Source organism: Megalops cyprinoides, chromosome 9 (genome assembly GCF_013368585.1).
Source record: "Megalops cyprinoides isolate fMegCyp1 chromosome 9, fMegCyp1.pri, whole genome shotgun sequence".
Classification (NCBI taxonomy): Eukaryota; Metazoa; Chordata; class Actinopteri; order Elopiformes; family Megalopidae; genus Megalops; species Megalops cyprinoides.
In genome coordinates, this window is record NC_050591.1 from 32,304,036 (window position 1) to 32,321,550 (window position 17,515).

A 17,515-nucleotide genomic window follows, 5' to 3' on the forward strand; every position below is an offset into this window, starting at 1 on the left:
GACACAAGGTCAACAGTGTCTACACTGGCCAAAGTGCTCTTGGCTCCCGCCTGAGTTCGCTGGGAGAGAACTGCTGGTCATGAGGCTGGGACCAGAGACGTGAGGATGACTCATTAAATTACACTGCGTTATTGGCATTTAGCAGACGCTCTTATCCGGAGAAACTTACATGGGTTTTTTTTATATGTTATCCACTTATACAGCTGGATATTTACTGAGGCAATTGTGGGTTAAGTACCTTGCTATACCCCAAGGGTACAGCAGCAGTGGCCCAGCGGGGAATCAAACCAGCAACCTTTCGGTTATGAGCCCTGCTCCTTACCACTATGCCACACTGCTTCCCTCACAACTCTCACAACTTTATGCATTTTAGTAGTAGTACAGGCAGAAGGCAGGACCACAGTAATAATATCTGTGGTAGCAGTAGTAGTCGTAGTGAGAACAACAACACTAACCATACTATTACTTATTTGGAACAGTCTTATCCCAACACAACTTATAAGGCGACCATAATAGGCCTACATGAATCATATGTGAACAATAACACTGACATACAGAACAGACAACCGCAGAGGAAGTCAGACCATCAGAGCAGATTTTTCACTGCACACACATTCCTCTCTGGAAGGACACTGCTCAGGTACATTTCTGAATGTGTATTTCAATGCCTGATTACAATACAGCAGACTGAAGACGTGATCCTCATGCAGAGTTTATCCACAGAAAATAACATCATCTAGTGATTATTTCATGCTACCTACAGAGTAGTGTTCCTTCAAACTTTGGATGAAGCAGAAAAAAAACCCCAAAGGTTTTCTTTATTACTTCCAAAGAAACACTGCATAGATAAGTTTTTCACATATCTGAATAGCACTTTCATGTTTCACAAGAATATTAATCACAGGAATGCCTTTAAAACGATGAACTTGAATAGATTTTGAAATGTTCTGATAAAAAAACTGACAAATGCAACTATCATTAGGTTTAGTAATTTTAAGACAAACTGCTCCTTCACTGGGGTTCCCTTCCTGTCACTTTGTGAATTAGATGCAAAAATCTGATACTGTCCAGCTACGGGATAATCAGCTGCACAGTTCCTATCAACCTACGATTCATTACCTGCCCTCACACCTCTACCCGCACTTGGGAACCTCGACTTGTCTGGTAGTTCCTTCCCCTCCCGAGTACCATTCCCAACTTGGCTTTTTTCCTCAACGGCCACCTAGTGGTGGAATGAGCTACCTGCAACCATCGACTGCAGACTGGATCTCCCAAGTTCTGGCGACTAGGTGAAAACAAACCTGCTCAGATTTCACACGGTCCCACGCCTACCGCTCATAATACCATCACTCCAACTCCTGAGAAAAAAACTGAAATAGCCAAATGTTCAGATCACAGGCACGATGGATTTAGCTAGCGTCATGGTGGAGGGTAGCTCGCCAGTGTTGCTCTTACGGGTCACTTGGCAAAAATACGAATATTATGATGCGAGGCTGGTCTTTATCTGCTTGATTATTAGACTAATTGCATGTTGGCATGACATATTCATATTTCATTTTTTAATTTTCTGAAGAATAGTTGCTAGACATTATGTGTGATACAATAATTACGGTTTTACATTTAGCAAGAGTTAGCGGAGTCCTTGTTCACAATGGCACGCAACTGCAGTGATTTATTTTAAGTCGATGTGGATAAAAGCCTACAAAATAAATAAAACAGCAATGCATACGTGTCGATGAGCTAACTTAATACATGGCTTGTTCACTCTATTCTATAGGGTGTCATTCTCGCCAAAGCCAACATGTAAATCTATCTTAGTTTAGCTCACTACCGTTAATTAGCTAGGTAGTAACGTTAACTATACTTTTGTCATGTTACAGTTAGCTAGTTGACTAGCTCCCACTTTGTCCTTTCAACTTTCAAATGCAGTTTCCATGGCAAAGTCCCCGATTCCTGGCAAAGGCCACCCATCCACTGTTGTTAAAGCATAATCTTATCTTAAATTATTGTGCTGACTAGCTAGCGCGCTAAATTAACTGAGGTTAGCTGCCTATCTGGATGGCTAAATTACAGTCAATCCTGCAACACTGGACTACTAAAACAACAATACTGCGTGAGTCCAAATGAAATCTTTTTTTTTACATTACTGTCACTTAGCTCGCAAATATTACATATCGGCGGATTACAAGACCTACAATTTTCAGTAAAGTTATCTTAGCCTACTAATGTCGTGCCTCCTTCTGATGTTTCATTTGTACAGCATTTCCCTGTAACGTGCTGCCAAATGTAACCCTTATGTGCGCAGTTCAATTCCGCTATCTCACCCTGTAATGTTACAGTAACGCTGACGTTATCGCAGATCCACGCACAGCATAGTTAACAAGCGGCCGTGTATCGTCCCCCCAGCCAACTAGACTGGCAATCAACTCAGCCGTGCACAGCCGGAGCACAGTCCACATAGCTAGGCACATTCCGATCAGTAGCCAGCGAGCTCTTGGCTACGTATAAAATCGCCAAATAAACAATCAGTATAGCCTGTTAGCCAACAAAGCAAGTCGAGCGCAGCAAAAACCAGCGAACTGTGCTCAGTGGCTGTTCTCCTCCGTTAATCACCTTTAGGACGCAACTATTCAAAGAAGGCGAGATGGTCTATTAAGTTTCAGCATAACTTCTTGCGCCGCACGATGACATTCCCCGGCGAAGCTCGCTAGCGACCAGCTAGCTGTTTGAGCATCAGCTCCGAACTTCAACGCGCAACACAACACACTCAGTGCAAGCAAACTTAATTTTCTTTCGGAACAAGCCGATCTCTCCCAAAGTCATCCCATAATACTATTATCCGAGCGTGCAACTCACCTGACGCGCTGAAAAGTAGGATCAGGATCGTGGCTCTCATTCTCGTGTGAAGCGGAGTAGTCCTATGGCAATGAAACGGCACTCTCACCGCCATAATTTCCCTTCGCAAACTCCGTTCTCCCCTCTCTCTTCTTCTAAACTCCGGTGCCTCCGCAACTGCGCTCCATAGGGACTGGGGCTCATCTGGGATGTACCACTTCTCTCGCTGAAGTGGGGGGCACACCTGACTTCGAGTTGTCATCAACCAAAATGTTTACTAATAAGGCATTCTCGTGCATGTACGAATGTGTCGGTTTCATTCATAGTTGACATTAACTAAACTCGCAGATGTGATACATTCCAGCAAAACTGATCACGAGTTCTCCAAAATTGTAAAGAGTTTCTCAGAAATCAGATCGCTGGTTTGATCGGCCGACTGGCTTCCCTGGACAGATTCTGTCCGATGCACTGATTGCGGATCAGTGTCTGTCTGGTAACACAAAATACGCTGAATGGGATTCTGTGAGTGGATAATCTGAACCTGGATCGGTTCGAGCGGCTGCCACACCAATTTTACATGTCGAGGAGGAATATAATCCTTACAATGGGCGTGCACATGCTGTACCATTATATTAGCGATTTGTCTTTAGACCATGGGCTTTTTGTGAAAGCAATTAAAACAATGTCTTTCCTTAAGATGCGGTGCTAATGTTCAATGCCGAGAAAGACTAAAGATCCCAGAGGTCACTGTAGGGATTTCACAGTTTGAAAAAGGAATTTGTCAGATGTATTTAAACAGGTCGCGACATTTCCCAGTTTATTTGTTAGTAAAATGACCTAAATAATCCAACATTACAAACGAAGAAGTCGCCTTTATTATGGGCTAATTACCTTAATGGGTTCAGTTCCAATATCGAGATCCCATTCAAAGTACTGGTTTGCATCACTTTACATAACACATTATTATAACTGCGCGATAAAGACTCTCTTGTGAGGTTTCCTGATTATAATGCTGATGTTTGCCTACATTTCTATTTGTGCACGACACTCAACATGACAGAAATCCTTTCACTGTTTACTAATGCAATGGAAAGGCGCTTCAACATGCTCTACTAGAAGGATATTAGTGATGTTCATCTTCCTCAGAAGATGGTAGACTAGCACTGATTGGCTATGCTCCTGTCCTACCTGCTCCTGCTTGGTTTTGCACAAGGCACACAATAATAAGCTGTTAACTGAGACGGTAAGACTTTGGCCAACAGCTGACTTCTTAATTGATGTTTTGGTTATTAAATGAGGATTTTTGTCGGCCAGGGCATTTCTGAGCAAACATTAATACTGTTCATACTGACCTCATGTCTAACCCCAATGAGGTAAATGTGTAATCCAAGTCAAAATATGTTGCAGCTTCCTGGAGTAAAGATTAACTCTCATCCACCAGCCTCTGTATGGTTTTATTACCTCTCTGTAATGAAGGACCAGCGGGGTAGACACTTTTAATATCCCCTCTAGTTCACATTGCAGACCCGTATCACCTGGCTACCCCAAAAGTGCCCCTCAGTTTCCCGGTGGGGGGATGGCGTTTGTCCTCTGATTCATCAATGGGAATGATACATTTATTTCCAAAGCCTAATAACTCACTTGGGCCCCGCAAAGAACATTTATTGCCTACCATTAAAACCAAGACAAGGGAGAAAGTGTTGCTCAAGCAAATATTTGTGGCATTCTTCCTGCATGTTTTCTTGTGCATATATTCCTATTGTGTGAAAAAAAAGCTGTAAAGAATCCACAGGGAAACCAAACATATGCAGAATAATCTGTTTTTATTGAATGACATTGTGAATGGGATGTAATGTGGGGTAACTCAAAGGCTTCAATGTTTTGATGGATACAAAAGCAGAGCTTTGGTGGAAGTACAACCTCAATAAAACATCAGTTGCAGCCATAGGTAGTTCAGATGTGTTCTTCCTTTTGAACAAAGGAAGGGTCAAGTCAAAAATGAATAAAAATCAAGTCTACATGCATACACGCAGTGAAACACTACTGAGGTGTAACAGCGTGATCATCTTTTTTTCTGCGTCATTTCTAAAGGCATTTAATTGTAAATTAAATCTAGCCATAATCATCAGAAAGATGATAGTGATGATGATGTTGATGATGATGATGATGATCTGAGGGTAACTGTTCACTTTGTCTATTCTTTCTTTGAACAGTGGCCTAGGTTTGAAGGGGAAGAGTGCATTTCTGAGAGCATCAGTGTTAATCCCAACCCCCTGGTATTCTCCTGCAAACTGACCACTAAAAACCCACCTAATCCACAGTGACCTTTGTGCTCATAGTGCCATTTCTCATGGCCATTATTCTCATTATTCTAAATGTAAACTGGGCATGCATCTTCTCTCTCTCTGTGTGTGTGTGTGTGTGTGTGTGTGTGTGTGGCTGGAAGGGGATCACAGTAAGGTCAGAAATAAAATTTAAACAAAGAAAAAAAACAGGGATTTGTGGGATTGTGTGCCCACTAACTCTCATACTCACACATTCCGGCTCACATGCCACAAGGATTTGGTAGAGGCAGGAAATCATAGGTTACTTTGAGCACCTCTCAACTGCAAAGTAAAAACAAAAAAAAAAAAACTGGAAAAGACTGTAAAATTAAACGGAGCATCAAAATGTGCAGCTGGAGATACAGACACCGACATGGGCACCAAAAGCTGTTGTGGTAAAGGGGTAGAGTGGAAATTTATCCAAAGGAGGATTTTATCTTGCCAGTACAAGCGTGGTGCTATTTTTTATTCAAGAAAGCATAATGCAATTATGACTGTTTACAGGTAGGGTGTCTCCAGGCAGACTTGCTGAGCAGTCGCATGCCTCTGAGGCATTCCACACCTCGATGAAGAAAGGCCGACACCGATCAACAAGCTGCTAAAGCTCTGATTGCACCTTCGAGGGCCGAACTAAACAAGAACGGAGAAAAAAAGAAAACAATTTCATCATCTAAAGAGAAACTGACATTTTAAAAAAGTTAAGAGGGAGGTTTTGGGGTTGAGTTTGTGTGACTGAAATCTGAGAAAAATCGTGCAACTTCAAGAGTAGTATTTGGCAACTGTGAAGCTTCTGGGCTCCCATCCGTGTTTTCACCTGATCGCCTGCTTTAGCAAGCCCTACTTTAAACCCACAATTTCCAGGCAGGAACGTGTTGTGGCTGAATGTCTCAGTTTCACACTCTGAGTCACAGAAGAATTGTAGCCATCCAACCCTGGAAGCATAATCCAGAAAATGGTGTCGCCATCCACACGGGAGCCAAAGTCAATGACCTGAGCGTTGTGTGTCTTAAACTGAGGTTTTAAAAAATAAAAAGGTTAAGATGTAACAATATTTTCCAGTTTTATTTCACAACAAAGCTGCTGCTAAGTATTTGCTGTACATCTGTAGCATTGCTGCACAGTTACCAGCTTCTTCAATGTCTTTTGTTACTGGTGAGTACATGTTTTCACATTTAATAAATCCTGCTCCAGGTGCATTTCTTCACGCATGTTATTCTCTCTCAGGTTTGGATTAAATCACTTGGAGATTTAATCATATATACTGCAATGGTGAGCTACACATCACAAAGCCAATCTCATGAAACATTTTACCACCATGAAGTAGAGCAACAATCTTCAGTTGTATCATATTATTTCAATCTGCATGTCTTCCACAGTGTCTGGTTCTCATTTCATCCATCCAAACTATCAAACTATTTTTTTTTTTATTTTTAGCAGCCTCCTATGATATATCTCTAGACCTGTGGTCCTGGAGAATAGCAGCATTTTCCATTCTTTGAATTTTATTTTCCTCTTGTGGTCATTCGAATTTTTAACTCCTTTTCCCATTCAATAGGGTCTAATACTTTTCTCCTGATCCTAAGGAATTGTAAGAAGCATTCTCTGCTGTGGGTATACTGTTTTGATTTGTTGGTTTATGGTACAGGCAAGTTCCTATGAGACAGTCTTACTTGTACATCTAGAAGGCTAATAAAATATATGACTCATTGCTTCAGTGAATTTAATATTAGGGTGACTAGAGCGGAAGATGAACTTGCAAAGTAAGTAACAAAACTAGAAAGTGGTAACTTCTGAATTGTAGAGTGAACATTAATGTTTTCACATTTGCTGCCAAGCTTATTACTGCTTATGTGGTACCTCTACAAATACTTAATTTTATATTTGAGTTCATCTCATTTGATGTCCCTGCACGGATATCAATAAAGTGCTGAACTTGTGCTTATTTTAAATGTGATATCATATTCTATCTGGCCTGGATCATGCAGGCACACACAGCACATGAAATGCCACAGGACAATACACCCTATGTGTACATAAGCACAAATAATGTCCCCTCTTATGGTGTTTTACGAAAACAAATCACCACGTGTCCTGTTCTACACTTTCTTTTTTTCCTAATGAAAAGGCAAAGGTGGCCGAGACGAGGCCGAGCTGGGAGAGGCACGAGACCTGGGCGAATCCCCAGGCCTTGCTTAGATGTTATGGGGTTGACAGACAGAGAGTGTGTGCAGCGCTTTTGGCTGAAAAAAGTAGCCATTTGTGATTTACGCTGGCTTAAGACCAGGACAGTCACATACATCAACCCGCTATAGTTCTGGTTGTGCTGAAACACCTACAGTATGTGCTCTTGGTTGGGGGATGTCATTAGCACCTGGTAGTCAGTTAGCTAGTTTTATAGCTAACTCAGCTACATTGAATGCATTTTATCAGCCAATACATACTGCACATCAAACAGGACAATTGTTTTAAAATACGCTTGCAAATGACCAAGACACAGTACCATGTGAGAACTGATACAATTGTCCAAGAACAGTCAGAAAGTTTGTTGGACTGTCTGAACTGCTAGTAAACAGGTTTGGACCACAGGCCCAAAAATGACATGGACCCTCTCCATCAGTGTTCAGGACTGTGAGGGATGTTACAACATACAGGTGCCTTCCAAAAAATAAAAAAGACAGTTTTATATACACAACTCAATATATTTAAATATTGTTGTTGGTGTCTATGGACAAAATCCCATAGCGTCTACTACTGTCACTGTGGTAATTATCTGTCTGTCTCTAACTAATGTGAGAGAACCTTTGAACAAAGTAGGCCATTTTGTTTTTCTTTTTTTTTTTTAATTATATTGGAATTTGGCCATAATTAAATTACTAAATGACAGGATCATGTTGCTATCCATTGTAGTTCACTAAATTCACACTTAAATGTGTAGTATTTCCAATACAAAACAAAGCTGGCAAGTACAGTGAATAACTCATTATATATATCAGTTTCATTTTGGGTTACAGAGAATTGCACTCTCTATACCCTCACTGTGTGGAATGTTGGTGCACAGGCTAAAGGCTTGATTAACCATGACTGAGATATGAGATATGTGCTCAATACCATTCAAACAAAACAAAACTAAAAACGACAGCATCACTGGAGAGAGTTGTGAAAATTACTGTAAAAGGAGACAACCACCCAGTACTCTCAGATACAGGGTCATAGTCACAGCCAGTAAATTAGCAGTAAATTATCATAATTGCCCTCTAACTGCAAAATTGCCATCTTATCCAAAGGATGCAACTAACTTTCTGAATCATCTCAATAATAACAAACTATCTGAGGTTACAGCTGCGGTTAATCTGGAAGCCTTTAGCCCGTACACCAACATTCCATACATTGAAGGACTAGAGAATGTAAGATGTTCTGTCTCTCCCAAAGTGAAAATGATAGACGTTATGAATACATACTTTATCCAGCACTTTTTGTTTTGCACAGATATTACATCTATGTGTGAACTGTACTTACAAGGAACAGCAATGTGTAGCACTGACTTCATCACATGTTTCTAAGAAAAGAAATAGGGGCACCATTACTGAATTTTTAAAAGCTTTGGAAGTATGTGCACATGCCTGTGTTTGTATGTGTGTGTGTGTGTGTGTATGTGTGTGTAAGCGTGTGTTTTCACGTGTGTGTGAGTGTAGTACGGTACATGATCATCACAGAGTATTTTTTCACAGCTTCAATGGCCCAAGCAACCAGCTATTCATTTTACTCAAGAGGACAGACGCCATTCAGCTCGTCTTTACAAAGCCCCCCCCAGCAGATCAGCATTCTGCAACTCTTTTCCTTCATTCTCTGAGGCTCTGTTTTTGCCTCTGCACCTATCCTTCTCATTCTTACATCTCCCCCTGCATCTGTCTCATGCTGTTAATGTTTTATCTTCATTTTACACATACTAGTGAGCCCCATCCTCTCTCTCATGCTAACACTGATAATGTTCCTCTTTGTATTTAACAGAGTTCTTCCTGTTTTATGTTTCTTTGTTGGGGTTTTTTGATGGGTTCATTTTGTGGATTCTTTGCTTTTGGGATTTGGTGTGGTTGATGCTTTTTTTTGTCTATCTGTATTGTTTTTTTTCCCTACCTTGCAAATATGTAAATAGTATTTTTGTACAATCTCGCAAAATTAAAAGTCAAAGTCTTTCTCTCTATATATCTATCTGTTTTTCTCTCTCTCTCCCTCATTCTTTTCACCTCTTCCACTCTGCCCTTGTTCTCAGACTCAGTTTCTGCCTGCTTTCATCTCCTCCTCACTCTGCATCACTCCCTCTTCCTCATTTTCTTCTAAGCTTCCAGAGTGACCTCACTGCTTCACTGGTGTTAAAAGCAATGGTAACAGAACACGTGTACAGGAACACAACCACTGTATCACTGTATGACAGTACCCCTTAACTAGCTGAACAACACAGGGGAGAACAGACGAATCCCATCAATTAATAAATGACCTGTGCCACAAGTAAATGCCAGCTCAGTCTGCTTACAAGCAGTGTAGAAACCGTGTCTGCTGCAGTTGGCATCCTGCTACGTCCGTCCCTGTTTCAAGTTGCTGCTGTTGCTACCAGGCCCCTAAAACCCAGCTACCAGCACTGCATTGTGTTGTATAGTGCATTCTAATTATCTAGTAGCACAGGATGGAGGTCTTTCCAACGGGCTAATGCATCACAATTACATTATGAAGTGACTGGAAGGAAGGGAGGTGCAAGGCATTTTCAAGGTACGCAGACAAGCCAGAACACTCAAGCCAAAGGAAACACTTAAACATGCCTTTCTCATTCTACATTTTTTTTTTTGCTCTCTTATGATTCTGCTATTTCTGAATAACAGTAAAATTTAAAAGGCTTTCTCAAGGTTTTTTTTTTTATGCTGTGTAATTCTTTTGAGTGTTACTTTAAAAATGCATAATTTCTTCCTATAAATTGGAATGACTTACAGGTTTCCATTAAGCGTGGCTCTAAATCAATGGTCTTTTTTTTCCCCTCTCTCTGTATTCATTTCCCTATTTCAATTTAGACTGACATCTTCATTAATCAGCAAGCTGGGACCGGCTCCGGGTTCCCCCAGGGGGGACAGTGACTCGGTGGGGTCCCCAGGCTCCTGCAATATTTAATACAGTCCCACCGAGTCTCTGCACTATAGCACGGTGACCCAGATTCACTGTGATTAAAGCATCTCCTATAAAGTACCTACGTTCCATATCTCCCTCCATGCCCTCCTCTTGGATTTATTTATGTCATCAAAGCCTAATAAACCGCAGCTGGAAAACGATGCCATTTTCTCCAATCAATTTCTCTCTTTATTGCTCTCTCTGGACTGCATGCCATTTTAATTGTATGTAATGCCATGGTGATCAGGTAGGAAAAACACTGGCAAAATCTGTATCATTGATTAGTTTATTCACTGAAATTTAGTTTATGTTATCAGTTATGGAATGCAAATGCATTTGTAAGATGAGTTCATAAACTTTTAACTGAAATAAAATGAATGGATTGTTTTGCACTGATTCCTTATGGGAATCAACCCTATGCTGACGTTTTATTTGCTTTTGTTTTGAATGATGTTTTGAATGTAAAAACCAAGGACATTGCTTTGGTAGCAAAATCCAGGAGCTCATTTCTCTTGTGCTGTCCTGCCATAAGATATCTTCTTTTTTTGTTTGAAAGTAGAACAACAGGTTATTCGGCTGCATCAAACCTAAGCAAATCTCCATTACCATTACTCCATTGTCATATAGTACACGTGTGTACTGTTGTTCTGTAGTTGTTTTGCAATCCCAAATTGACGTGGAAGTTTTTGTTACTGAAGCTGACACCAAAGGTGCAGTGACTGTCTCCGTTTCTGTCTCATCCTCCCCCGCGTTCCCATTCGCCCGAAATAGTGCTGACCTTGCTGGGATCTCTTACCTGGCTAAACTTTTTTATTGTGTTATTAACAATGAGGAGCTGGCAGCCGAGGCGACGCTGGCGCTGCGTCTTCCGTGACCTGAAGCCGAACATCCCCGGCCTGTCTGGAACGCTTAGTTTTATAGGCGGCGAGCTCACCCGTAATTAAGGCAGGCATTCCTCTCCGGTCACATTGGCAAACCCCGACCACCACCACCCCCTCACCCCCTCCGCTGCACGTCCTATTTGCCAAACTAGCGTCCTGCCCTCAGAGATCCACGGATAGCTGTCTGATGGTGGCACCCTGCACCTCTTTATTTACGGCTCGGCCCCCCGCCAGCCCGCTCTAATGAGCTCTCGCTTTCCAGCGGCATTTTCGGTCCTGGCGCGCAATGCAACACGGATGAAGCACCAGACAAACAAGTAGTATACCGCGAGTATAATCTGTCGGTAAAACTCGTAACGTTGCAAGAATTTACTTTGATAGTGTGAGGAATGCTTCAGATTGCTTTCACTCGAAACCAGGGGATTATTTGTTGAGACTATTCAGTCAATACTCAGCAGTCCAATTTTAAATAATAAATTGCGATGACAGTCTCTGTTGAGCATCCATTTACTGAAAAAATCTTAAACTGTAACTGAGGTTAACAAAACGAGTTGCAAAAAAAACAATCCCCGTGCCGATAGTCAAGTGTTACCAAAGGCGTCGTGAACTGAACTGAACTGTAGTCTTTTGTAAAAGTCTTTCTTGTGAGTGCATATATATAAAGGCTCAAGATTAAAACAATTGTAGTAAAAAGGAGATTGTGTATTTAAATTAATTAATTCAAAGAATCTTCAATTAGTGTCAAGTACCGTAATCTAAGTAAATAAATAATACATAAATAATCTTTCGGTGCATCTTCGTTATAATTTCTTTTTACTCCTTCCAAGTTTCTAGGTCCTAATATTATAAAAAGACAAAACGTTGTTTCTATAGCTTTTTTGACATATTAATACACCACGTATCTGTGTCAATGTTTACGGCCTGCTTTGAACTCTCTGGTGACGAAGCTAAGTGACGGCCATCGGAATGTAGAATAAAAAAAAGGGTATAATGTATAACAAATGAAAAAATATAAAGGTATTTCAGCGGTGGCTAGTTCCCACATCACATAGGTTATGCATTAGCTGTCCTGCCATTCATCAACATTACAGTAAATCTTCTGAAATCTGAGTGTTGTTTAGTTTTGTTTGTAAACAAAATACAAGCACGATTATACTGAGGTACAGTCATATAACGTAATTACAGCTTGTCCATCATAAACGCATACAGTGTAACTGCATATATACTGCATTTTGAAAAACCAGTTTAGACTATGTCTCAAGAATAGGTTATTAATTTTGTTTTACGTCATTTATCAAAACACCAGAACATTTTTTTTAAATGTAGGAAATAGTAGGAGGAAATAGTCCTCAGAAAGAATCACGCTGCACACTTAGAACAAAGAGCCACTTTTTTTGGTTTCGCCTCCAGAGCTATATTTACTCACTGTTCAGAAAAAGGCGCTGATTAAGTTTGACGAGGACCCTGCAGACCGCACTACAGCACAGAGACATGCAACAGAATGGGCTCCCACCCACCCCTGTCTTCCATGAAATAGCATACATGTCTGTCCTGCACCTGCCCAATATGCCAGCGGTCCAATTAGCGTCTCAAGCGCTTCCGGGCCTCCGCATCAGAACCCACACGCTGTCCACTAACAATGTGACAGCTCTGCTTTCCACCGCCCTAACCTGCACCAGCGTTCCAATTATCTTCACCTCTGGTACCTCGCCAGGCTTTTTTTTTCCACCAGCTTACATTTTCCTCCCTTATTCCACTGTGCTTTTTAAAATGGCAAAAAAAGGTACATGACTAAGTACAGTGAACTCAGGAAATGGGGAATGAAGCCTTATCATCTGCACTGTTGATGTTAAAAATTGTAATAATTGAACTATAAGTCTATCACCGTGCGTTTTCATTTTTGAGAAAACAATCTGCATGTCCTTTCAATCATGTGATATATACAATGACAATCCCATAAGAATGTCACATTGAAAAGTATTTGAAACGTACAGAACAGAAAAAATAAGTCACCACCGACATTAGTATAGTGGAAAGTGTTCTCTTCCTTTCTTTCCATCCAGCTACCATTTCTTTTTCACTCTCAGTTCTTACAAAAACATACCTTTCCACACTGCCTCCTTGTAAATGGTCTCTTTCAGCCTAAATCAGGTCTGGACCTGGTCTCCTAAATGTTTAATGTAAACCTATGGGTGTGGGCTGGTGGAGAGAGAGAGGTGAAAGAGAGAGAGAGAGAGAGAGAGAGAGAGAGAGAGAGAGAGAGATACTGACAGAAGGGGAGAGATAGAGAAATAGTTTTTCACAACCCAGGCTGTGTTATGCAAGTAGATTTATTCTGTAACATAATCAGAGGTAATGCTTCACAGCAATGAGTAGACAACCCCTTATAATTAATTGTAACTACTGTATAATTAGTGTGTGAGATAATGGTTATAAATGATTTCTAAGGTAGTTTAATTGTAGTTTTACTGGTAAGGCCTATCCTTTTTTTGGACAGGGAGATCACAACACAACCAACCCTATCCTAGCCACACACTGCCACATGCATATACAGAAACTCCACCATTCAACCTCCACCCTTTCGCACACAAGGAGGAATACAGCAACAGAGACAAAAGTACTCTAAATTAACAATAAACAAGAGAGAAAATAACCATCCATCCACTAAAAATGCAGATTAAAACACAGTCAATTTAATGAAAAACCACATTCGGGAGGTTTTTAGACTGTAGTAACATGGCACGCAATCCTTCCTTTCTGCCACTTTAAGGAGAGCCAGGCAACAACCTTTAATCACATATCACCATATATTAGCATATTAATCTGTTAAAAGAACAGTGAGTCTGCCAAAATTAAAGCCTGCTATTTGAACATGGTTTGGAATTTGTAATTGGGGAAAAAAAAGCAGGCAAGCCAGTGATGTTCTGTTTGATCTGCTCTTTCATATATAAAACTGCACAAGTTTGCATATTGAAGCCTAAAATATGCATGCTGTCATTGCTACTACCACAGGCCATACAGAGCTGCAGGGGGCCCTGCGTACTGTCTTAGGAGGAATTCAGAGCAGGGAGCCCAGGCGGTGAAAGGGAAGGGAGAAAGGCATCACGGATCTGGCTGCATCCAGTGTCACCAGTCACCTCCCCAGTGCCCCATCTGTCATCTCTCTGAGCCTGACCCTGACACCGGCTTCAGCCAGGCTAACCCCAGTAAGAGCCAGGCTGGCCATCCCAGCAGCGCTCCTGCATGCCCACAGATGGATCACATGTAGGGTTTAAATGGAGGAACCCTCCTTCAGCAAACACTCACACTGCATCCTTTGTGTTTGACATCACAACCAAGGCGCCACAACCAAATTATTCAAGGTGTATGTCACTATGCGCACTATCGTAAATGCCAAGGAAATACTCAGGCCAATTTCATGAATCTGACTCTAGGGAAAAAAAAAAAAACTGTTTTTGAAGAATACTTGATGAAAAACCTAGAACAAAAATCATTTGATGGAATTACATTGTCAGAGCTGCTATATGGTGTGCAGCAGCTTCATATTATTACAGTTGTCAAGACTTGAAGTGAGAGATTAATCTTTCACCAGAAAAATGAAAAATCCCTCCTCCCTCAGACAGAAAAAGGAGGCAAGACATTGATAGCATGGCTTTGAAATTCAGGTTGCACTGTGGTGTAGTGATTAAAGATGATTTGTTTATAATCAGAAAGTTGCAGGTTCAGTTCTCAGGCAAGGTACAGCTTTTGTACACTTATGCAAGGTCTGAAATGCTTCAGTTCATATCTATCTGTAGATGTGCATTAAATGCGAAATGAAAAAAGCAATGAGGTCAATGAATTAATGGGATAAGGGTGTGTGCTAAACAGTGACTTAATAGTAAGTTAATGCATGCTGACTTGCATTGCATTTTATGTAATATTCATTCAGAAATCTCAAATGTCGCTGATGCAATTCAGGTTCACTGCCTTGCTGAAGTACACAACAGCAGCGCCCTACCTGGGGCAAGTGGGATGCTACGCTTTGACCAACGTTCCCCTCTCATCCTGCAGTCATTGCAGTGTGGAATATGTAGGGCATCGCGACCTTCTCAATAATCAGTAACTCTGCTCGCTGAACCTCTCTGCACACACGTCCGAACGGAGGGCGCTTTACGGAATTACCGTTCCTGGTTTTGCTTTGCATTTGTAGCACGTGCGTAATTAAACACCTATCCGTGTAAAAGGGCCCCTTTCCAGGGTCACATGTGCATATCCATGAACCTGCCTTTTTTGATGAGGTTTTACATTTCTATATTTTCAACTGAAACCTTGCAATAGCTCATGGCCATCCCTAGCAAGAACTAATGTTAAAATAAATACACAGGGCGGTGCAAAGCTATTGATTAACAATGTTAAAATATATTTTCTTTCTTACTTAAGAGTATAACATTTTGAGGGAAAAGTTATTCGGTTATTTATCGCCTAATTTTTTGTATGACGTTGCTGTTGTCATACATTAGTATTATATCTTTCAGCAAAGGTTAATGAACAACTTAACTGCCCGCACATCGGAAAGGATGTAGAAAAGCGCACCAGACTAGACCGTTAACATTTTAAATGGTTTTATGGCGCCATCTGCAGGAATTTTGTGGAATCGACGCGCTTTTCATGCGAAACACTGTCGGCTAACGCTAAAGGGTGACTTAAAACATTTGCAGTGGAGATTAAACTCTTCCCTGAACATTGATGAGAAATTTAAAGAGTTTTTAGATGAAGAAATATATACATTTTTGTCCGTTAATGAAATTCCAAATATTTTCCATAATATATCTGTAATGTGACGGTTTAAAAGTCGTTATTACAGCCTTAGGGCATGTTAAAGCCTTTGTTATCTGCTAATTTTACCGGATCACTTGACATTTTTAGACATTTACCTATAATTATTTCCATATTACCTATTAGACATTTTACATATAAGTAATGGAACTTCAATTAGGACAGTCCACTACCAACAGCGAATCAATCAGACAAGATCCACTGTGTGTGAGAAAGGTGAGACAGGTTCACCCATTTAGAATACAGGTCAGCTCTTTCAGCCACTAGAGTAATTAATGATCCATGATGACCATGTAATCTGACTTCCAAACCTGGTAACCCCCCCCCACCCTTAGCTAAACCACTGGGCCCATCTCTCTGCAGCTCATTAGCCTGTACACCTGCCTGCAGGGACACCTTGCCCATCGATCCTGTCGTATATACATTGAAGAGTACTTCATGTGGAACACCGTCATATAAGAAGGGGTCAAAGGTCAGGAGTTACTCAAGCAGTTCCCATAACATGAACTTGTGTGAAGCTGCTAACAGCTGAATGAGGCTAGCATGTTCTGAGTTAATATGTCTAGATGCCAGTACTTGACATGCTGTCTCAACTGACCAATGTACCTCCAAACTAATGTTTCGAATTCAAAGGTCCTGTGCAAAGATTAAATTAATCAAACAAAAGGAAATCCAAGCACCTCTAACCGACTTCGATTGTGTGATTTGGTTCACCTTTGAGTTCTTACTTCTTTTTCTATTTTTTTTTTTTTTCTGTAGGGGTGAAGGTCATGTTTCCAGTGACCTGCTGTATTTGGTGAGGACATGGTCTCTCCCTTATCAGCACTGAGAGAAGCGAGCTTACAACATGCTGTTGGGCAGCGGGACAGAGCGAACAGAGGCGGCCTGTCAGCAGAGAATAAAAAGCGATGAAGAGGTGCTAATGATGCAGTGAAAGCATGGCAACTTACATGACAAAAAGCCTAGATGTGAATGACTGAGAGTGACCGCCAGATCTATTGACAAAGACAAAAAACAGGATGTGGGCTCAGGTTTCCAAAGAAAACAGAGGGAGCCTCAAAAATAAATAGGAACAGGATGGACAGAGGAGGCTGGATCCGGACCCTGAGAGTCACAACACAGTCACTGGACTACCAAGCGGCTCTTTACCTGTAAAGATAAACGGTTCACACCTGGCTCCTCATAAAAGATTCCCCTCCGAAAGACTGACTGGAGTCCTGTAACTGCTGAGGACACCTGGAGAAATTAAGAGGCTAATCAACCTATCTTTGTGACTCAGAATTAGCAGAACCAGGGAAGGCAAAATGTACACTGCGAAAAATAGCCCTTCAAAAATAAGAAATAAAATAATTAATACAAGGTGTTTTTTGCTAGTAATAAGTGAAAAAATCTGCCAATGGAACTAGTGGAAATACACAGATATTCAAGATGCACCGTCTAAAAACAAGTCCTTGTAGCTCCAGGAAATTTTGCTTGTTTGGTGACTGTGTCTTATATTAAGTG

At 41.0% G+C, this 17,515-nt stretch overlaps 1 protein-coding gene across 1 annotated transcript in view; it reads right to left on the reverse strand.

The window, feature by feature from the left end:
• The window catches only part of nectin3a (nectin cell adhesion molecule 3a), a 57,413-nt gene extending 54,441 nt beyond the window's left edge, over window positions 1–2,972 (reverse strand). Inside the window, exon 1 of the mRNA XM_036536867.1 lies at window positions 2,857–2,972. Within this exon, the coding sequence (XP_036392760.1) occupies window positions 2,857–2,950 (94 nt within the window). The 5' untranslated portion in view covers window positions 2,951–2,972. The remainder of the gene's footprint in view (window positions 1–2,856) is intronic.
• Window positions 2,973–17,515: the final 14,543 nt, after the last annotated feature.